This window comes from Rousettus aegyptiacus, unplaced genomic scaffold (assembly GCF_014176215.1).
Source record: "Rousettus aegyptiacus isolate mRouAeg1 unplaced genomic scaffold, mRouAeg1.p scaffold_m13_p_7, whole genome shotgun sequence".
Taxonomy (NCBI): domain Eukaryota; kingdom Metazoa; phylum Chordata; class Mammalia; order Chiroptera; family Pteropodidae; genus Rousettus; species Rousettus aegyptiacus.
The window spans coordinates 73340794-73363141 of record NW_023416310.1 but is presented as its reverse complement, the minus strand read 5'-3'; the positions used below and the strand labels follow the sequence as shown (position 1 = coordinate 73363141).

Here is a 22348-nt window from a genome sequence, read left to right as displayed (position 1 = left end):
GTCTTTTATCATCATAAATAACGTTGCTAATATAACCAGGAACTTAAAAGTTTCCATTTAAGTGTTAACTCTAAAGGCGAACGTTCTCACTGGGTTCTCTATTCCACCAGGAGGACAACTTCATCTTGAGATAGATTCAGCAACATCTTTCTTCAGTTCGCTGACTTTTATTATGCTCAGAAATGCCCCTCATCTTTGCTGACATAAGCTTCGCTTGGTTTGTGCCATTCCCTGAACCGGCCAGAGTCCATATTAAAACGCACGGGTTTGGCAACCTTTGTCCAGGTGAGCCCAGCAAGAATTCCCTGGCACTCAGTTTCCTTGTCGACAAAAGCTGAAAAATCCTCTTTCAGCTTCCATGGAGCCGTTTCCGAAAACTGTTTATTTAAAACACCGGCGGGGACACATTTGCAGACCCTTGCTTTTTTTCTTAAAAGCTTAGCTCATTGGCTGATTTCTTCTTCCTTTGTCCATCTCTTTTTCCTACTTTTTCAAATGTAGTTACATTTAGCTCAAGTGTCACCACCTCTGTGACCCCTGCCCCCGCCCACCCCCCATCAGTCAGGGATAGAAATCCAACTCAAAAGAGCTAATGATAAAAAAAAAAGAAAGAAAAAAAAAAGTGTATGTGGGTTGATTTCTTGGCTCCCAAAACTGGAAGCCCAGGAGAGCAGATCCAGTGTCAGGCTGGGCCGAGGCCAGGGTCTGAAATGATGTCATCTGATCTCTGCCAGTCTTGCGTCTTTCAGCTTAGTTTCACTTCTACAGACTAGCAGAAGGGGCCGCCCGGACGGCTCCTGGTCCACCTTCTCCCAGCTCGGCAACCTCAGCAGGGCTGGGGGGTCAGGGGTGACTTCTCGTCCTCAGTGTCTACATATTCATTCGGAGGAGGGTTCTGTCTGGCCCACTACCCATGAGAAGGTTAACTCCCATGATTGACAATCTGACCGGGATCAAATGAAATGAGAGAGGGGAGCACCCCCCCAAAAAACTGGGATGCCAGGAAAGCAAAAAGAAAACAAAAGAAAAAGAAAGAAAAAAGGAACACCCCATATACATACAACAGAATTTCTGAAAAATGGTGTCCCCAATTTTTCACCTGTCTGTGTATCTACACCGATCACTTGGCACCTCTTCCCATCAAAACAGAAAGTCTATTTCTCCCTGAATCCAGACTGGTCTTGCCAGTTCCAAGCCTTGAACTCGAGAGGCCTTGAGTCCCTCTCTCTCTCCAACTCTTTCCTTCCACACCGCCCCGGCCCCCACACCTGGCTTTGCCATGTGAACACGCCCACGTTAGACGGTTGGAGGAATGAGACACGGAACAGAGCCAAATTAGTTGTCCCAGCTGAGGCTCCCAGCGCGTGAGAGAGCCCTGCCAAGATCCGTAAAGCCACCAACAGCCCGCAGCTGATGACATGAGTAACCTGGGGAACCCAGCTCAGAACCTGCCAGCCAAGCCAGCGCACAGACTCGGAGCAAAGCAAGTACTTATTGTCGCGTGCTCCTCAGTGTCGTGGTCGTGCGGTAGCATCATTGGGACAACAGACGACCGGTCCACACGTCTGTGACCCATCTCTCGCATCCCCATTCTGCACAGCAGAGCTGGTCCACGCCCCATGGCGATGCAGTTATTCGGCCCACATTATACTGTTGCCATTTTTGTACTAAATAGTAACCATGTGTTGTAATTACTTGTTTAGGTATCTACCTCCTTGCCAATAAGCTCTCTGCCGGAGGAACTTTAAAAAAAAAAAAAAAATCTCTTTGAGCCCAACACTAGGCAATCTAGGAATCTGACTAAACATTCCTAGGAATTCTGAGCATGATGCGGGCCACCAAAAGCCTACCTGTGAGACCCACGCCAGGTCGACTACCTTTTCTTATGTATCGGGGCCACCTGTTTTCCTTTCTCTTTGAATTGCACGTATTTACGTTTTTGTATGTTTTTCTATTTGGTTGTTTCTCTTTGTTATTAATTGGGGAACGTTCTTATATTTTCTGGATACGTATTCTTTGCCAGATCCAGGGGTTGAGAAGGCTTCCTTTCAGTCCGTGGACATTTTCACTTCTGCTGCGGTGTTATGATGGGTCTTGGTAGAGGGTAAGGACATTCGAGTAACCGGTGGAAAGTAATGGGGGGCGGGGAACCCAAGAGGGAAACACGGCGTGAGCGCGCGTAGGGCCCCGTTCCCCGGCGAGCGCGATGCGCGGGCCCGCGATGGGGGGCGGGGAGCCCGGCGAGCAGCCAGGAGCCAAGCGCGGGGACCCGGGGCGGCCGGGCGAGCGGCCGGCGACTCGGGCGGAGTCCGGGGCTCCCGCGCGCGGCCGCGCACGGCCCAGCCGGGCCTCGGGGAGCCGCGCGGGGACGCGCCCCGGGGACGCGCTGCGCAGTGGCGGGAGAAGCGCTTCCGGGGGTGACAGAGGCGGCGCAGAGCGGGTCCTGCGAGCGAAGCGGGCGGCGGCCGGGGGCAGCGGTGAGTCGCGGGGGGCGGCGCGGCGGGGCGCGCGCGGGGAGCCTGGCGTAGGGGCGCGCGCCGCGTCCGGGCTGCAGGGACACCTCGGGCTCCGACCCGGAGCCCCCTCACCGGGGTGGGACCCCCGCGGGCCAGGGGTCCCTGCGCCGTGGGGCACACGCCGTCGCGCCGCCCGAGCCCCTCGAGCAGCCTCGGGGGCCCCCAGCCCCCCCGATGGGAGGGGGCGCGCCGCCCACGCCCGCACGCGCCTGCCACGCTGTCCCGGCGGCCGCGTGACGACAGTCGCCGCGGGAGGGCACCAAGATGGCTGCCGCGGGGACCCGGGGGCACCGACCCGCGCCCCGCGGGCTCCGAGCTCGTGGCCTCGCGCGGGGCAGCGCCGCGCGGCCCGGGGACTCGCGTGCGGGCGCGGAGACCTGGGCCGCCCTGGTCCTGCGCGCGCCTCGCGACGCGGCGCCCTCCGCTCCTGCCCCTCGGGCCACGGGTCTCTAACCTTCCCCAAATGACAATGACCGCGTAGTCTACCCAGTGTGCACAGGTGGACTAGGTCCCTTTACTTCCCATTCTTCCAGCCTTCCTAATCCAGGTGAGTGACCTGGGGCTCAGAGAGGTCACGCAGTCGGCCCCAGGTCACACAGCTGCTCGTCTGCAGAGCTAGACCATCTGTCTCAGCGGGAAGGTTTTCTGCAAAGATGCTCTCCCCTGGCCCTGTTTTCTGAAATCCCCACCCTGCCCGCGGGCACATCCTTCCTTAGAGTCCTCGAGTTTTTCCTTTAATAGCATTTGCCACCAGCTGAAATGAACTGTGTTTACTTGCTTTATTCTCTCCTTGTGATCGGGGCCTATGTTTGTCTTGCTCACCTGTCTACCTGTTCTCTGCACCCAGCCATGGCCACGTAGACCATCAGGGAGTATCTGTTGGGTATCTGAATGAGAAAGCCCAGCGCTGGGTGATTTCGGAACTCACAGGCCTAACCCCGCGTTGAGCGACTGCCCCCTGAGCCCCTGGGCACTTTACTGCCCTCGCGGTCTTCAGCTCCCTTCTGCCCCGGCGCCCAGACCTGGACTCGGGCGCTGCTGGTATTTCCTGCCGTGGTCCATCCCGCGACAGGAGCCGCTTCCGCGTGCCGGGCGTTGTGAATGGGGGGCATGCAGGCAGGTCAGGGCGCATCACAGCTCTGACGGGGCTGGACCCAGACTTGACGCGTGAGGTTTGTCAGGTGGGAGCGACGTCCTCGGGGGGACACGTGGAGGGTTCACCGTGAAGTCCCGGGACCTCGGACGGGTCTTCTCTCCCCTCGGGACGAGTGTGCAACATGGTGACGGTGTTTGGAGAGAAGGGTCTGTCGGCTTCTGCCCGGCTCTGATGTGTGATGCTCTCAGCGAGTATGCAGAGGTCAGAGGGTGTGTACAGGCCTCCAGGCCCCATGGGCCTCAGGAAAGGGGCAGCGCCACCCCCCCCCCCCAGCAGAGGGGCCCGCATGGCAAGAGCCGCCTGTCATTCAGCCTCGGTGAACTTTATTTAGAACCCTCTTGATGTTCCGTAAAATCTTTCTGAAATCCCCGGTGAGTGGGTGCGGAATGGTGCCAGCCGGGAGGGGACATCCCTTCCCCACCCTAACGTCTCGCAAAGAGGGCCGAGAGGACAACCAGAGTGCCAGTGACCTTTGGGGCAGACCCGCCCTCCACCGTCTGTTCTATGACCCCTAAGAACGAATATGGCGTCTGCCTCCTACTGTGTGCGCAGAGGTCAGATGCATTTAGCTGGAGGATAACCTTGGGTGGAGCCTTTCACTTGAGCGATAAGTCATTAAAGAAGACTGAACTTCACCTAGGAAGTGAAAAATGAAAGGCTATCACAAATCTACTTAATTATACAGAGTTCAAAGTTACTAAGTTTTTAGTTAACTGCTATTGATTTCTTAAGAAAATATTTTCATAGACAGCATATGTAATCCGTGAGTTGATACTTTAACTTTAAAGTGGGTAAAACATTCAACAGAATATGTACGAAATAGTACAGATTTGGTAGTATTTTATCATTTTTACAGGCTGATCGATGCCACAAAGCAACAAAATTTTTTTTTTTTTTTAATGGCTAAGAACTTCACTCATCCTAAGAGATTAAGAAACCCAAACCCAAAGCTGATCTTGAGGACTGGGACTTGAACCCTTCAGGACGGCATTGTCCGCGACCCCCCCCTCCCCCCGCCGCCGGGTGCTTTAAAGCCAGCAGAGGACCGAGATCCGCATCGCGGGGCGGGGGTGGGGACCGGGGCACAAGGCAGGAATTCTCCGTGTCTTCCTGGTTCAGGGCAGACTCACGTCTCCGTCCACGCCAATCCCCGGAACGGGGTGGGAGGGGGGCGGGGGCGGGAGCACGCAGCAGAAAGCCCCCGCCGGGAGGAAGCGCTTGACCTGGGGGGGCGGCTTTCTGGTCGGTAATTTGGTGTCCCGTGTGGAGGGAATTCTTTCTGTGTGAGGATGACCAGCTCGAGAAGCCCAGCAGATTAGTGGATTTCCTGTTCAGGCTCCTTGAGTTATGGCGACTGCCCTGCCTGACACATCACCTCCGGAGAAGGGGGGGCGCCCACCCCCCACCCCCACCCCACCCCGAGGGTCAGGAGTGTGGAATAAAGCCAGACAGAACTGCCACTTCCGGCCCGTGTCATCTGGAGTGTGGCCCTGATGTCTCTGAATAACTCTAAAATAAAGGGAGGATTTTCTTCAAGGGCTGAAATGAGGATGTAGCCATCTAATCAGGTGTGGCAAGACCCACGTCGGGCACCTCAGGGCATGTCACACCCGCCTGGCCCTGTCCACACAGACCAGGGCAGTCCGGCTCTTCAGTCTTCCCAGCCCAGCCATTGAGCCTACAAGTTTCCAGCCCGAGGCCTTAGTTCCCATGGTTAATCTTTAGCCAGGGTCGAAGGTCTCGTGCACATTCCGTGCTAGATTTGTTCTCTGTGACATTTTGGGAAATTATTTTTTTTGCCCCAGTAGTTAAACGATTTCCTGGCATGTAGCTCAAAGTCTGAAATAGTTTCTCTTTGAGAAAAGCTCTCTTTCTTAGACGTTTCTGATCCTCTTTTTGGGGGTGTCCTGTTACATTCTCCCCCTCATGCCCACCGCCACCTCCAGCCACCGCCTTTCCCGGCAGGACCTCAGCCCCTGGAGACCTGGCTCGTCAGCCACGCCCCTGCCTTCGTTCAGCACCTCGTGAGTTATCGGGGTTCACGGAGCCCTCTGGCACACGCCGGCTTGCCAGTCCCTCCACCCCGTGAGCCAGCTCCTGTCTCTGCCCTACAGAGAGAGGACTTTGAGGCTGAGAGATGTGAAGTGACCCACCCAGTGACATTCCTGGAGAGGAAGGGACAGACTCAGGGCTGCAGTGCAGACTGGCGTGGGTAGAGTCCAGCTCTGACGCCCTGGGTTGTCAGAATAGACGCTCGAGGGCAGCAGCCACAGGGCAGGGAGCCACCTCCACAGAAACCCGCCAGAGCCAGCCCAGGGCCCAGGGGCCAGCGGGAACGGCCGCCAGGTCACCTGCGTACGTATATTACGTCGCAAGACGCGAGACTCTCCGTTTAACAGGCAGGGCGTTTGGTTGTTATTTACTCGTAATTTTTATGTTCTTTCAAACATAGCATTTCCCAAACTTATACTAAGATAGCCCAGTATAGTTCTTAAAAATCGGGTCCCTGGGCCCCACCACAGCTGTTGAATCAGCATTTCCGGGGAGATGTTTTGGGGGGGTCACAGACACCTCTCCAGGAAGCAGGGGCTCCAGAGCCGGACAGCCGGGGTTCACGTCCTCACACCAGCCTGGAGCGAGTGAGCTTGCCGCCCTTGGCATTACAAGGGTCGGGCGAGATGCCATGAGGTGGGCTCTGAGGATGAGTGGTTATTCAATGGTGGTGGTTATTATCGGGCAGTAACTTAACCTTGCTGACAAAGACGCACAAACTGTGAGAGCGGGGTCCTGTGTCCCGGTGACAGAGTTGGTTGGCGGAGCTGGGATCTGAAGTCACGTCGATAGCCTCCGCTGCACCCCCCCCCCCCTGTCACCTCTACGCAAGGACTCAAAATTATAGGACAGTTAGGGGGGTGCAGCTGGGAGCCAGGAATTCAAGTTCAGTGAACTGGCTGGCCACACGCAACGCCCTTGGAAACTCAACCCACAGCCACTGCCTGAGTGGAGCGGACTTAGCCATGAGGGCTCCTTTCTGTGTGGTGGGGTGTCCCGGACCGCGAAGTCGGGGGCGGGGCGCGCACGGAGGCCTCCCAGAGGGGCTCCTGAGGATCGCGGCATATCTCAGCGACTCGGCGAAAGTCCCAGCCCCACTGATGACGCTTAACGGGCCTATGAACCGTTTCTGGCTTTCGATTTAAAGCAGAGACCTTCGCAGTTCCTGTCGCTTTGAATGCTTAGAGGCCATTGTGAGTTGTCAGCTGACCTAATTTTTTAGCCCCACGTCTCAGGGACTAGGGAGGCCCGAGGAGGAGCGGGAGACGGACAGGGAAAGGGCCGGTCCGGGGAGCGGTCGGAGCCGTTACCGCGAGGATCAGTTAGGTTCGCCGCCCTTTACGGGTGCGGCTCGTGGCACCCCGAAACCGTTGCGGTGACAACCCCCGAGATCGCCGTAACGCAGACAGCGACGAGGACAGAGCTCGGAACGTGGCGAGAGGCACCGGAGCGTGACACGGGGGCCCGGAGCGAGCGGCTGCTGGCGCACACGGGGCTCCCGCGGGGTTGGCCCAGACGCCGCGCCCGCGTTCAAGGGGTACGAGGCGTCCTCTCCCCCGCCGTCCCCTGCTCCGGGGTCTCGCGGTCGCCGGCGCCTCTACACCCCACCCCCCCATCCCGTCATTCCCTCAGATCAGACAAAAACGAGCTCGTCGGGCATCCGAGGTCTGCTCACGCGGTGCGTGAACCGTAACATTGTGCCGTCGACCATCTGTGATTATTAAACCAGCCGGAAACTGACCAGTGACTCCCCCGCCCCCCGCCCGGGGAGGCTCCTCGCCCGGCCCGGCCCGGGCGGTGTGTCCCGCCGTGCCCGGCTCTCTGGCACAGCCTCCGAATTTCCGAAGCGGTTCCAGGGGTTCTGCGCACCCGGCCGAGCCTCGGGCGAACATGGCAGGAGGCGCCCCCGGTGCCGCCCCCGAGCCTCTCGGCGGCTCCCGCCGCTTGCTTCGCAAACGCGCCCGCACACGCTCGGACACGTCCTTCGGTGCCGTGTGCAGTCCGCGCCTTCGGGGTCTTGTTCCTTGTCCCTGCCCCCTCCGCCGCGGGGGACAGCAGCTCGTTCTCCGAAACTGTCCTCTGGCCCGCTGTGGCTTCGTGGCCACCTGTGCCGTCCCCATTCTCCTCGCAAAGCTGCGCGGCAGAGGGGCTCCCGCCGTGGGCCCCGCGGAAAGGCCTAGTTTCACGTCGCGAAGAAGCGACGGGTCCAATGGAGTGACTCGGGCTAGGCCCGTGACGCCGGACCAAAACTGACTACCCGATCTGATGCAGGTGTGGCCTTCCCCAGGAATGCGGTCGCCACTGGTTAGTCTAGACTCTCCCTGCTGGGGAGCGGGCAGCAGGTCCAGGCACATGCCTTCCGTCCCCTCCCATACCCCAGGGACGCCCTCCCCTCCCGTGACGCTGGTGGAATTAAGAGAGCGAGGACAGAGTCCCACCGGAGTGCGAGCTGGTTCGCCGCCGAGTGGTTCGCCCAGAAAAAGGATTTCGGACGGGAGGTCCTGGTACTGGTGTTATTTTTAACTTTTTCTATTTCCGTTTTCTCCAGAGTGTTTCTAGGTTTCCAGAAATAAGAATGATGCGATCCCATGGACTTTTAAAGAGCCATACGGGGTGCGGGGGGTGGGGGGGAGAATTCGTGAAATTTGGTTGAGATCGCGATTTACGGACCAGTTTTAGCGGTCATTTTTGTCAATAGGCGTACGTCCACCTTTACCCGAAGATGAGTGAGACGACAAAGTTTCTGAGTGAGCGGCGACCTCGCCTTAACTGGACTTGCGTTCCCCTCCTTCCTCCCCCCCCGCCCCAGGACGATGTCTGGAGAACTGCCGCCAAGCATTAACATCGAAGAACCTCGATGGGATCAGAGCACGTTCACCGGGCGAGCCAACCACTTCTTCACGGTGACCGACCCCAGGAACATCCTGCTGAGCGATGCGCAGCTGGAGCACGCGGGCCGGGTCGTGCGTGACTACAGGTGATGGGCCGGCGGTGCTCCGGGGCGGCGGGAGGCGGTGCCGCCGGCGGTGCTCCGGGGCGGGAGGCGGTGCTGGACCTCCGCGCCGCCGGCGTGCTCAGCCGGCACTCAGCAATTCCACAACCTTTTTTCTATAATGGGATCCTTTTTACCAAAAGGATCTGTCGCTGGCTGCAGATGTCCAGGGTTCATGGTAACGTGAACTTAACACCGCCCTTCCTCCGGCCCGAAGGAGCCGATCTGTGAGGTCCCCCTTTGCCAGCACCTGGTGCATCCACCCCCTGCACCCGCAGCCTCCCCAGGCACCTTTCCGTCTCCAGATGGAGCGAGCATCGAGCAGAAGGCAAATTGCCACGAATCAGGGTAGGTTGGTCGCTTCTGAGATGAAGCCCCAGCGAATAGGTCTTCACGTGCTAGAGGTGCTGGCTCTCTCCAGACCCGCACGCTTCCGTTCAGACATGAGTGGGATCACGTTTAAAGTTAACAGAATCATCCTGAGGGTGTCCCGGAAGCGTCGATTAGTGTAACGAAGGCATTTTTGAGGAAGAGCAAGAAGGGTGACAGAGTGTGGGACCGTCACTCTAGCAAACACGTTTCGGGGCTGCCCCGTTCAATGCCGGGCGCTGGCGCCACGAGATGGAGGCGAGGGGCACGCCACAGATGCCCCGAGTCAGGCGTAGCGGACACGGAATCTCCGCTGCTGGTAAACACAGCACTGAAATCTTGGCGTTGGAGTGGCAGCCCAGCCGACCGGAAAGTGCTGTTCGGCAAGTTCTGAGATACTCATATCTTGAGGTAAATTCTAAATTGATCCAACACAAGTGACCTCCCCCCCTCAAAAAAAAATGCTATTATGAAAATACCAGCACTGCAGGTGAACATCTCCACAGTGATAAAGGGGTCGTGACGCTGCCGCCCGCCGATGACGCGGGGGACCAGGGGGGAGCAGGGGGGAGCAGGGGCGCGTAGAGTCAGGGCCCTAGTCTTAGCATGTGCCCCTTTCTCTCTAAATAATCTCGGATGTGGGGAAGGATCGATTTACAAGGATGTGTACTCCCTCATCCTTTACAACGGGAAACGAACAGAAGGAATGGAAATGTCCGGCAACCGGGGATGGGTGCCGTACACTGTTTCCCGCCCAGACCGCGGAACGCTATGCGCTGGCTTGGCCAGGCTGGCGCGCCAAAGCACCGCGGGTCAGCGCCGCCAACCCCCACGGCCTTCTCGTGCTGCCTCTCCTTAATCAGTGACACCTGCCGAGACCCTGTTTCCAAGTGAGGTCACATTCTGAGGCGGACGTGGAGGTGGGTGTGCGGGGGACGCTGTTCAACCCGGCACAGATGATAGAGGAGAATATCTAAAGATAAGTCAAGACGTTACGTATACACGTCTTAGAAAAGACTTAAAAGTGTGTTCCCCAAAACGTTGCCGGTGACGATGAGTAGGTGAGGGCTTGAAGGGTTTTTTTAATCGTCCTAATGAATTTCTGTATTTTCAAAGTTCCTAGCAATCAGTATCTGTTTCTTTGATAAAAAGAAAAAATAACGAGCCTTTCTAATCCGGGCTTTCCAATTACCGATCTAAAAATGAGTGAATATTCTTGCCGGCCACGGCCTTTGTCTAATTGGTTAAGAGCAGAGTTCGCAAAGTCCAAAATACATTTTTAAATATGTCATTAAAAAAAAAAAACACTATTTGAAGGTTGACCGCTTCTGTATAATGCAAGATACGTTTTTGTTTTTCCAAATCGTAGATAATTTGAGCTACGTGGGCTTGAAATGCCTAAGTGTTCATCGTCCTTTGTGTTGTTAAAATCTCACTGACTCTGTAACAGCTGGATGTGTCCCTCTGTCCAGCCAGGCACAGCTGTTCTAGGCACGTGTGAACCTGAAACCCTTCTGGCTCCCTGTCAGCACTGGCGAAATATTCAAAATGTGTTACTTGTCGTCGTTTCCCTAGGCAAGGAATTGTTCCTCCGGGTCTTACGGAAAACGAACTATGGAGAGCCAAGTACATCTACGACTCCGCGTTTCATCCGGACACTGGCGAAAAGATGATTTTGATAGGGAGGATGTCGGCGCAGGTGCCCATGAACATGACCATCACGGGCTGCATGATGACGTTCTACAGGTGAGTTACGGAGACACAGCAACAGTTGGTTTTGTAGTACAGGAGCTTCGAGTCGGTTTTCGCATGTGAATAATTTTATTGAAATAAATGCGATTTCACGTGGCGTTGCATTCTGCATAGATGCAGCTTTAGGGGGTCTGTGGTACCTTTTCCTCCTGCCGAATGGTACTCTTTTTCTTGTTCAAAAGGAGGTCGAATTTTCCCCTAAGTCATAGACCCAAAAGAAAATGAGATGGAGAAAGAAAATATAAGCAGATTCTCTCTTGAATCCATTCGTGACGTAGGTGTGAGTACAGGTGTACGTGGATGGAGGCGGAGGTGTAGACAGAGACATCTAGGTTGCACATGAAGTTAGGAGGGACCAGGAATACTCGGCCTGCAGACGGCTCCCTTTTCCCCCAGGACGTGGCACCTGACATCGATTGTCTACTCTGTGCCAGGCTCTGTACACGTTTAAAATAAGATTTAAATTCGTTAACTCCACCCGCGCGGTCACCTTCCGCGCGTGGCGTTGCCCATGGCTACCGAACGAGGTGACCGGGAAGCAGGGACGACAGGAACCTGCCCAGCCTCCCGGCCGCCCACCTCCCCGCTGGCCGCGGCCGGTGCTGGCATTCTCTGCCCTGCCCCGCGGCGCGGTCGCGGGCGACGGCGGGCGCCTGACGGGGCGCTCTGTTCCAGGACGACGCCGGCCGTGGTGTTCTGGCAGTGGGTCAATCAGTCCTTCAACGCCGTGGTCAACTACACCAACAGAAGTGGAGACGCGCCGCTCACCGTCAAGTAAGGCCGAGAGGCCGCCGTCCCGGCGCCTCCCCGGGGCGCTTTCTCTCTGGCAGGGATGCACTCCCCGTTTAAAAGCGTGCGTGGCGCGTGCCAACCGCGTACCTCGTTCGGGATCTCGCGGAGCACACTCTCCAGCAGCGGCTCCGCACCCAGGGGACTTTCATGTCCGGTTTGTCTTTCGCGTGGGGCCTCCGCAGGGCCGCAGAGCAAGCGAACGGGCTTTCGGTCTCGCCTCTCGGAAAATTCCGTCTAGAGAGGCCGAGGCGCTCGGCGAGCCGAACTCGCGCTCAGCGTGACTCGCGCGGCGTGGCTGTTCGCTCTGTCGTTCTGCCGCCCCGAGTCGCCGTGGACAGCCCGGTGCTCTTCCGCCCCCGATAGGAGCGAGGGGCCCGCAAGTCCCTTCCCTGCAGCCCCTCCGCGAACTGAAAAGTATTTTTAGATAAGGGAGGGTTGCTTGGGCGTCACTGTATTTCGAAGATGAGACTTTTAGAGCTTCCGCACACTAAGACGTCATTAGCGTTGCATTTTTACACTCGGTATGTCCGCTGGTGTTCCGCAAAGTATTTTTTTATTATTATTATCATCTAAGCAGACGTGCCGCAGACATTCAGGCCAGCACGCATTCCCCTCCACCTGTCATTTCCCACCCACTCGCGGCCAGTGCCCTCCCGCCCCGGCCCCCCACACCTGCCTGCTCTGTGTGTCAGGCGGCAGGGGAGAGCCCCACTTTTTTATGGGTCTGCTCGCCTTCCCCCTAGATTTCTCTGCTTGGAGAGTGATGAGGAATGTCGTTTGGTGGAAAAAAGACCCGTTTCCCGACCCGCGCGCGGGGTTTCTGTTTTGTCCTTTCCAGTGAGCTGGCGACGGCGTACGTGTCCGCGACCTCCGGTGCCGTGGCGACAGCTCTGGGACTCAACGCGCTCACCAAGGTACAGGCTCGTCCGCGCTCCCTGTGTGTTCTCGGCGGCCCGGCTCTGAGTCGCTCCGCCAGCGCTCCGCAGAGCTCAGGTCCTGCGGCCTCCTGATCGCGGTCATTCTCTTCGTGTGTCTTAGTTGTAGCTTCCAGGAGGCCTGGGACGCGGTCTCGCCAGGAGCATCTGCCAGGCCCCTGGTCTGTGCCTGGCCCTGTCTCGGATTTTCCTTTTTTTTTTTTTTTTTTTAAGAAATGTATCGGGGCGACATCGGCGAATACAATTACGTAGGTCTCAAGGGCGCGATTCGGCCGCACGCCGTCTGTCCGTCAGGCTGTGCGCTCGCCACGCGCAGTAGGGTCTCCCGGCGTCACCGTGTGCCACCCGCCCTTTACCCTTCCGACCCCGCCCCCTTCCCCTCCAGCGACCACCACGCTGTAGTCCACCTGTGTGAGTTTTTCTTTATCTTGTTTGTCCGTCTGTGGCTTTCAGCGTTACATCCCACATACGAGTGAAATCACACTGCGTTTTAAGAGCTACGTTAGGTGCTGAATGCTCACCCACCTGAACAGCCCCCCACTGCCCCCCCAGAGGCTGTGCGTGGGCAGGGGGCCCAGACCGCACCTCTGAAGAGGGGGCGCAGCCTGCAAATGACCTCGAGACTGTGGGATCCCACCCCCCCAATCAGCCGTGCCGAGCTGTCAAAACGTCTGGGCAGTCACACCGTCCCAGTGTGCCCAGGCCCGGGATATAAAAATACCACCCGGAAACAGGTTTTGAAAGAAAGTACCCTGGGCCTGCATTCCTACACATGCAGGACTCGGCTGCGCTTCTTAGCAGTTTTCAAGAAGAGCTAGGTGCTCCCATCTGGGAGCAGAGCGGAAGCGAGCTAACGCTTCTGGAATGTTCTCTCTCCTCTCACGCAGCGCGTCTCCCCGCTCCTAGGACGATTCGTTCCCTTTGCCGCGGTGGCTGCTGCTAACTGCATCAACATCCCGTTAATGAGGCAAAGGTGAGACCGCGCGGCGCGTGCAGGAGGGGCTTCCGCTTGAGCGCAGTGAGCAGGCGCCCGTGGGAATCCGCCTTGCCGCGCCGTGCACTGTGCGCCTCGTTTAACCCGTGCAGAGGAGGCGACAGGAGACCTGGGATCCGCGTCAGAATAATCTGGGGTCCGGGGCGAGGGCGGGTCCGCCGACGAGGTGCGCGTGTGCCGATTCCCGGGGCAGGCCGATGACTCGTGGGGCCGAGGACGCTCTCCTCCCGCCGCGTAAGGAACGGTACAACAGGATGAGAGGAAAGTTCATTCAGACTCCGGCTTCGTGGTGCCAGGCGAGGAGGCAAAGAAAGTTTATCCTCTGAAATGGGTCCTTTTTCCCCCTCATCCCCCGGAGTTCTCGTTCTCGTGTTTAAAATACTATCGATCGATGTCTTTGGAAGTATGATTTTTTAGCACTGGCAAAAATTAAAGGAGCAGGAAGAGCGAGGAAAAGCACGTTGGAGCAGGGAACGGAAGGCAGGGTGGCAGGGGGGTCCGTGGCGGCAGCCCTGGCGGGGCCGTGCCGTGGCTCCCGAGTCGCCGTCACCTCGCTTAGTGACGCCACGCCTTACGTCTGTCGCTCATTGGGAAAGGTGCTGAAATGTGCGTACGAGCACAAAAACGTCCCTTGTTTCTTATGAAGTTAGCGTAATCGCTCTTCGAGTCACAGTTTTTTGTATTTTTTTTTTTTGCCAAGTTTACCGTGTTCTTTTACTTTTGTGCCTGTCCCACGAGGATGCGGCTTGTTCGTGACATTTAGAACACAGCCTTGTCCATGCCCCAAGTGGCCCCGAGGGCCGCTCGGCTCAGCGGGGACGGGAGCGGCGGCACCGGGCCGTCTCCGGCCGGTGCGCGAAGCCGCCTGCGAACATCTCGGCGTGTGTTTTGCTCCGCAGAGAACTCAAAGTTGGCATCCCTGTCACGGACGAGGAGGGGACCCGCCTGGGCGAGTCGGCCCACGCTGCGAGGCAAGCCATCGCCCAAGTGGTGGTCTCCAGGGTCCTCATGGCGGTCCCCGGCATGGGTGAGTGAGTAGGGCCGCGCCGCCCGCCCGTCGACCCGGCAGACACAGGCTCAACGAACGAGCGTTTGTTTATGCGTCGGGGGGCCTAAAAAGTCGCTCCTTCTGGGGGCACCTCCTCGTTGAGGGGGGAGGCAGAGAACAAACAAGTATGTAAATAACATAATCTATGAAATGGCGAGAAGGGCTGAGGGGAAGAGAGGGCTTTGGGGGTCTCGTGAGGAGAGTAGGCTGGTCAGAGGTGAGGAAGCGAGCCGAGCGGAACCAGTCGTGGAGGGTGGGCCGAGGCCCCTGGGTCCAGGTCTGGCATGCCATGCCGTCGCCAGCCTACCAGGAGGTTGGGGGGCCCGGCCCCCAACACACGTGCTGAGCCCACATTGCCGGAGTTGCCAAAATCGAGGTCGCCGCCCCGGCTTCCACCCAGGGCTGCCTTTGGCTTTCTTCCTTCCCATTTTGAAATACGACGCCCTGTGCTAGAGTTCAGCCAGCCCCACAGAGCTGTTTCAGTGGTTTGCTGGTTACTTGAAACATTATTGAGTCCCCAGAGAAGAAACATCGTCTTTCTATCAACTCCGTGAAGATACCTGACATGGTGAAGTGGCCACTGTAACAATCCGGTCTGTTAAAAACCGCGAGCAGATGAACCGAGGCCACCCCATGTTCTTCATTAACGCGTTATCGCATTTAGTCATCACTTGGCGCAACTCTCCCCATTCTGTAGATGAGCACGAGGGGAAACCGAGGCTCAGAGGAGCGAGGTCACTTTTCCGGGATCACCAGCGAGCACGCGCTCTGCCCGACTCGAGGCAGGAATCTCTCTTCCGCACGCGGCGTCCCCCGGGAGGGGGCTGGGTCTAGTGTACGGGCACAGCGAGGAGGCGGCCACCCTCCCTGCTGGTACCGACACAGGTTCGAAGGGAAACGAAACGTTCGCTTCAGGGGCATAGAGTTTCCTGGCTGGCCAAGCGCGTGACCTCATTTTTCCAAAAATCTAGAGGATGAGGATGCGGTCTGCTTTTTTTCTTTTCTTTCTTTCTTTTTTTTTTTTTTTTTTGCTACTGAAGTATTTTAAAGAATTATAGCAAATCGTTTCACTCTGCCAGTGTGAAAAAAGCCTAAAAGTGATATAAGCCTGTGGTCAGATCGTTGGGGGGCGGGGCGGGGGGGGACGTAAGCCGAAAATAGACCAGAGTGACGTGAGCGGGTCTGTTCTTCCTTCCAGGCATCCCTCCGTTCATCATGAACGCGTTGGAGAAGAAAGCCTCTCTCAAGGTAAGCCCCGTTCCCTTCGTCCCCGTCCCAATGCTCGCGGCCCCGTTTCAGACTTCACGGCCTGCGGAACGTGTCCCACGTGCGCAGCGAGCAAAGGCGTCCGAGGCCAGGGGCGCGCGGGCACGGAGTGCACGTGAAAAGATGCCCCCCGAGCGTTTTACGTGTAACCTCGGACGTCTGGACAAGATCTCGGAGGCGGAGAGCACGGCCCGCGTCTCCGCGGAGGCTGTAACTCAGTTCCGCGCCTGTCCTCGTGGTTGACCGATTGCAGGCCTGGCGAGGCGCGCTGGTCGGGAGAGGGTGCGACCTTGGAATGATGCGTTTACAGGAAATGGAAACGAAATGATACATTCGCCCTCATAAAGGAAAAAATAGTTCGGAGTCGCAGCTTCACGGGACGCTGAATGCAGTGCCCGGTGTATGTTTCTGGGAGAGCACGTCTTAATGACTCACGACCCCGTTGGCCACCTCCCCTCAAGGTCTGCAGCTATTAAGGATGAAACTAGAACCAAGAGGTCTCTCTCGAAGCGCCCAGCGCGGCCTGGCCGCCGCTTCCGCGGTTTAACGCAGCCATGCAGGGTCCGCCTCGGGTTTCCGGTTTTCACAAGCAGGAGACGGGGGGGCGGGGTCACTCGTTTGGCTCGTGCTGTTGGGAAGGTGGCCCCATTGGGTGTGCCCGGAGACACGGGGCAGGCCTCTCGCTGGAGGAGCAGGTGCGTTGGGGTGAATCATGTCGGGGCTTAGGAACAGAACCGTAAGCTCCGGTCTCACGGTCCAGACGGTTCCCCAAATGACTTCAGCGACTCGGAGGATTCTCAGCGTCCTGTGGGGATGCTCGCTGACCCGCACGAGAGGCCCAGGCCGAGGCTCAGGGAACACTTCAGACACACTTTGACACAACCGTGTTCCTAGAAAAAGAAGCTGAGAAGTAGTCCTGGTGAGCGCCTCATGCGCCCGAGGCCCCTGTCAGCGCACCAGCCTCGTGGGGGACCCTCCCGCCAGCACGCCCCTCGCAGTCTCCCTTGGAAGCCCTGGGGATTTGGAAAACTGATCTCCGCTGAGCCTCTTCCTCCGGCAGTCTCCACGCCGACGTGAAGTGTGCGCTAGGCCATCGCAGCGGCTCTGTGGTGTCTGAACTGTCCACCTGTCCCTTGCCACATTCCCAGGGGACATCCACAGACTGCCCCCAACCCCAGAAGCTGCACCCTGAAAAGCCCTCTGAGTTCTCCTGAAGAACAGGGATGAATTAGGCAGGGAGGGAGGCCGGAGCTAAATCAGGGTTCTCCGGGATCCTCGTCACCACCGCGAGCCGTCACACACCGTCCGCCTGTCATCTGTCGACGTCCCCTGAGACGGCAGGCTAGCCCCGTCGTCGCGGGCAAGAGCCCCTGGGAAGGAGGCGGCTGCTGTCAGGGGCTCACGGGGGCCCAGCGCGCCCCCCGCGAGCGCTCACTCAGGACGTGCCGTCTGCGAAAAGCCCTCAGCCGCAGACGGAGCCAGCGGCCCACACGCCGGCACCTTCTTTTGCTGTTCTCGGGGGGCGGGGGCGGGGGATGGGGGGCCGCGCGTAAGCTCCGTGGGTCCGTCGCCCTTCGTGACACTTCTCCCTTCCTCTCCAGCCTCTGTCCCCTCGTGTCGCCCTGCGGGACGTACCCTAGCGCCAGAGGAGCCTCCGGGGACCAGGGTACGCCTCGCACGCGAGCCTCCCTGCCGGCGTGGTGGTCTTAACGGCTCGCGTCCACGCTTAGCTAAGCGGGCCGAGCTCGCCACAGCTTGGCTGCGGCTCTTTCTGTGGCCTTACTCACATAACCGTGCACCTCGCTGCTCTCTGGTACCAGCCGTAGACAACTAAAACTCTAACATCGTTTAGTCTCCAGCCAACTCATTCGTTTCTATTTAAAAAAAAAGACAATGACAGGCAGACACGTTGGGTGCCGGCCGAAATTTTAACCGTACTGACAGCAACAAAAACCAAGAGAGACGTGTGTGTGTGTGTGGGGGGGGGGGGTGGTTCTGCTCTGTTCCGGGCGCTGTCCCAGGTGCTGGCTGGGTGTCAATGGCCGTATCTCCACCCTCACGCTGTCGAGAGGCGGTCGTGATCCTCGTCTGGCAGATAGGGAACCAAGGCTCGGAGAGGGTGGGCTCTCTCCGCCTTCTCCCCACGATCGATCGGGGACGAGCCGGAAGGGCCGGCTCGTTCATCTTCCACCCTCGGCACCGGGCTGGCCTGCCTCCCAGCCCGGTCGATCATGACCGAACGATCGGGGCCGCCCCACCCTCCTGGACCCAGCCAAGCACCGCTCAGATCACACGTGCAAGGGGCAAAAGTCAGGAGCCACTGGGCCTTTGCATGTGCGTTTGCTGACAGATCGGGGTGCAGGGAGTCAGGGCAAACACGCTTCCTGCTGCGCCCCCCCCAGATTTCACTAACCACGTTCCATCTGGGTCCGGTAATGTGGAGAGCTTCCTCCCAGGTAATCAGCAGAAGAAATGATCCCCAAGAGCCCTTAGAGAAAGTAGTCACGATAATTCATTTCTCAACACAGAGGTTCCCGTGGATGAGCGCCCCTATTCAAGTCGGACTGGTTGGCTTCTGGTGAGTAGAGTTCTTCCCCTGTCATTAATTTCTTTTTTTTATAGATAAATATGCAGCGTATGAAAGGAGAGGGGAGGGGTGGATAAAATGAGACACAGTTTTAAAAATGAAAGCGCCCAGGAACCCCTGGAACTTGCGGTCCCAATAATCCGCTGGAAGTAAACGCTCTTTAGAGGAGCCTGCAACTTTTGGGGCTATTTGTGCGATTCTTTTTTAAAACTCCTGTTCTCGCTTTGATTTTTTTTTTTTTATCGTAGCAGTCCTTGATATAATAAAATGATACAAACGGGACGTATTTTTGTGAGGCTGCAACATAATGCTCAAAAGAAAGACACGGGATTGTGAGGAAAACGAAGTAGAAAAAGAATCCGGAAAGTCGACCGTTTCAAAATGCTCTGACTTGTCTCTATTTCTTCTTCTTCTCTCCCCGCCCCCCATAGTTTGGTGTTTGCTACACCGCTGTGTTGTGCGCTTTTTCCTCAAAAAAGGTATGTGTACTCTTCGAGGGTTGCGAGTTTCGATCTGCAAAACCTGTTGGAGACGGTGGGGGCGGGGGGGGGGGCTGCCGTTCCGTTTCACGCGTAGGGAAGTTAAGACTCAAAAAAGATGACGCTGCCGCGGCCCCTGCAAGAAAGAGCTGGAGACAGAGGCCCGGCCCGGCCGTTCGTTCCGTTTCGAGCCCCTCTTTGCGCGGCCCTCTGCTCCCCGCCAGCGTTCCCCTGGAAACGGCTTCATTCTTCCCAAGAGCCAGGTTACCTCCGGAGCACATTTGCTTTCACGAGCCTTTAGATGGAGTTCCGCCTCGTCCCGCCCCCGGCAGATGCTTCTGTGCCACGGACGCGTCGGCATTTCAGCTCCGGCCGCGGAGACGGCACGTACGTGCGCTTAGCTCCTCTGGCCGGGGTTCGCTTCTGTCCCTCCTGGTTTTCTGCCTTAAAAGCCTCGCTGTGCACTGTCATCCCCGACGGCCCTCGAGTCCTGCTTCTCACGTCAGGACCGACGGGCAGGCGTTAAATCGGCTTCGTGTGAGCCTCGGTCTTCGGCGGCCCCCTGACCCAGCGCTGAGGCCCAGAGAAGCGGTTTCTCGTTCTGCCTTTGTGACGAGTGTTGCCAGGCCTCCGCCCTGCACGGGCCGGCAGGTCCCAAACGGCCGTCCCTTCATGCCCCGGGCTCTCTAAGTAGGTCGTGGATGAGGGGTTCTGTCCTAGAACCAGCTTGGTCAGGTCCCCCCCCCACCCACCTGATGAGAGAACCCCGCCTTTGACCTGCCTCTGCCTCGGACCCCTGCCATTTTTCAACGGGGACAGAAACTTTCTGGGGAAGGGGCCTTCTGTCCCCTCGATGCTGACAGGAGGGAGAGCAGCACCTTCCGGGCCCGGCCCCCGCCCCCCTGGCCTGTATGATGACTGTCCCTTCTCCCTCTTCCCAGCTCCATGTCCGTGACAAGCCTGGAGGCCGAGCTGCAGGCCGAACTGCGGGAGACCCGCCCTGACCTGCGGCGCGTGTACTTCAACAAGGGGCTGTAAGTGGGGAGAGAGACCTGCACCCCGCCTTCCTCACACCCGACATCGCCTCGGCGGGGACGATCCCGTTCCGCGGGGGTTCTCCCCGCTCCAGAAACCTTTTAAAGACCCTCACTAGCCCTTAGAGTCAGGCTGCTACGCACAGCACGGTGCCCGGGGTGGGCTGGGCGCCCGACACCCGTGGGCTTCCTCACGTGTGAACCTTGGTGTAATCGACAGACACAGCCTTCCTGTAGCTTCTACAGTCACTGTTGTATTTTTTAAGGACGACATCCCAGCCCTCACCCAAAGTCCTGAAAAGCACCACTGGGCATAGCGTAGATGAGCGGTGTATGCTCAGTACGTATCGACTATCAGTCGGCGAAAAGCACATCCGGTTGAAATATCAGATTTTCACCCTGCTTCTGTGTCTAGTCAAGGAGATCTCGGTAGTAATTTGGGAAAACGCAAAAAGCTCTAAGGCCAAACTATAAAAAAATGACTCAGAGATAGTAAGGGCAGTTTGCCTCCAGTCTGGGGTGTGGCCAACCCAAAGCAGATGATGCGTTTTGGGGATTCGTAGGATAAAAACGCCTTCGTGCACCTCCTGTAAGTCACAGTAACAGACAGGCGTGGCGAGCCACCCTCATCTTGCTGCTGGATTTCTTTGGCCGACTCTTAAATTTATCCCGTTTGACATTCTCAAGAAGATTCTCAGACTCACCGACTTTATATTCAACTATTTACATCCTACCATCGAATCACTGAAATGCGCAGATGTCAGAGTTCGGAAGGATGCTCAGGGCCGGTGCTGTGACTGGGCGGAATCCGGGCCGTCTGGTATTTTCTAGAAACGAGAGCTACCTACATCCTGTCCTTCCTCGTCACCCCCAATAGATCCCTTTGGCTTTCGGAAAGATAGGGAAGTAACGCGCATGTGAATCAGGGACCAAACGCATTTGACTTGAACGTGGTACGTCACGTGCCGCCCTGTTCGCCAGTGAGGAATCCGGGGACCGGCCGTGTCCCCTGCCTGTAGCAGTCTCAGGCTGAATGTATTTAATGTGACAGAGATCACGCGTCCAGCCCGCGGGTGTTCGGAGGCACACGCGGGGTGGGCGCGTCACTCCGTGTAGACTGCTCCACTCCATTGTAATTCAGAGACCCGTAAGTGAAGAGAAAAAAAAAAATGTAGACACTCGTTCGGGCAGATTTTTTTCCTGACAATGTGACCAGACTGAATTTTCTCATAAAGAAAGAACAGCGCGCCCTGTGCCAGGGTTTCTCTGTCCTCCGAAAGGAGCTTCGGGCCGCCCTGAGCCTTCCCTCCTGCTGCCTGGATTTCCCCATTTAGAATTTCTGTCCTAAACCATTTAAAGCAAAATAATGTCCCCATGACACAGTCTGCCCTCTTGCCATAGACGCTTCTCTTTAAAAAATGATAAAAGCCTGACATTCAAGGCGGATCTCCGTGAGGTGCTTAAAAGGTGCTTTTCAGAAGACACTGGAGCGCCTGCAGCCCACCCGACCCCCAAAATTCTCACCTCCCCCCCTCCCCACACTCCACCAGTAGCTCCAGGCAGCATCTTCGCCTTCGCTGAAAAATTAATGACCAGTCGGGTGATTGATGAACTAACTGAAATTTTTATACGCCAGGAAGAGATGACCAAAGCATCGTTACTCAAGGGATAACGAACAGGGTGACATGTCTTTTTAAACATTATTTATGGAAGTTTCCGACTCTTGATGCTTTTCTATAGAGACATGAACTGTGATGTTTAATCATGGTTCGTAAAAAGGAACAAATGAACCAACCTCTGCCGATCTCTTAGAAATACCTTTTCCAGAGAAAAGTTCACACGAAGTGCAATAGCATGTTGAGATCAATAGTTTATTTACAGTTCTGTCGACAGGACGTAAAGAATGGCGGCTGGATGTGTTTACCGCTGGCAGTTTGATTTCAGTATTAGCCCAGTGTCTTGCCAGTGTTGGAATTGATGTCTTACTTCGGTTCACCTGGATGAAATGTTAAATAAACTCGGAATGAAAATAAAGCCTCTCTTTTATTTGTACATAAAGGATAATGCAGGGGTTTATTTTTCGGGGAGGGGAGGGGTGGTCACTGTCAATGGTACCTTCCACTGAAATGTAGTGTGTTGGGGTATCATCGATGTCCCCTAATGCGGAGATATGTTTGTATTATGCCTGTAGCAGGAGGTATATTTCTAGTTTCGGCTGCCCGACTTCCACCTTCTTGGACACCGTAAACATAGAGGCAGCCTCCCACAGCGTGACTCCGGGAGCATTCGTTACGGGCACGGGGGGCGGTGGGGGTCGGTGGGGGGCGGTGGGGATTCTGCTCTAGACTCCGACAGCAGCACGAGGAGCTGGGGTCA

The 22348-nt window shown here is 57.0% G+C and overlaps 1 protein-coding gene across 4 annotated transcripts; it reads left to right on the top strand.

Moving 5' to 3' along the window:
* Nucleotides 1-2341: 2341 nt before the first annotated feature.
* SFXN1 (sideroflexin 1) lies at nucleotides 2342-22006 on the top strand. 4 transcript variants are annotated; one of them, XM_016155138.2, is made up of 11 exons: nucleotides 2342-2477; nucleotides 8534-8701; nucleotides 10661-10831; nucleotides 11513-11611; nucleotides 12468-12543; nucleotides 13452-13537; nucleotides 14458-14585; nucleotides 15805-15854; nucleotides 18401-18450; nucleotides 18891-18938; nucleotides 19880-19976. In XM_016155138.2, the coding sequence occupies exons 2-11, from the start codon at nucleotides 8538-8540 to the stop codon at nucleotides 19974-19976; spliced, it is 969 nt and encodes a 322-aa protein (XP_016010624.2). In that variant the 5' UTR covers nucleotides 2342-2477; nucleotides 8534-8537. The 4 variants fall into 4 exon arrangements, 3 of the variants coding, with proteins under 3 accessions (XP_016010624.2, XP_016010623.2, XP_036080544.1); XM_016155137.2 differs by lacking the exon at nucleotides 2342-2477 and adding an exon at nucleotides 5148-5696; XM_036224651.1 differs by lacking the exon at nucleotides 2342-2477 and adding an exon at nucleotides 8860-9064 and having other exon boundaries at nucleotides 8585-8701; nucleotides 19880-22006.
* The last annotated feature ends 342 nt before the right edge of the window (nucleotides 22007-22348 follow it).

Coding starts and splice junctions, on each gene's coding strand:
- SFXN1 (XM_016155137.2), top strand. CDS start 5,599: ATGCCCACCGCCACCTCCAGCCACCGCCTTTCCCGGCAGGACCTCAGC. Junction 14,586..15,804: donor CATGGCGGTCCCCGGCATGG/GTGAGTGAGTAG, acceptor TCTTCCTTCCAG/GCATCCCTCCGTTCATCATG. Junction 18,939..19,879: donor GCGCTTTTTCCTCAAAAAAG/GTATGTGTACTC, acceptor CCCTCTTCCCAG/CTCCATGTCCGTGACAAGCC.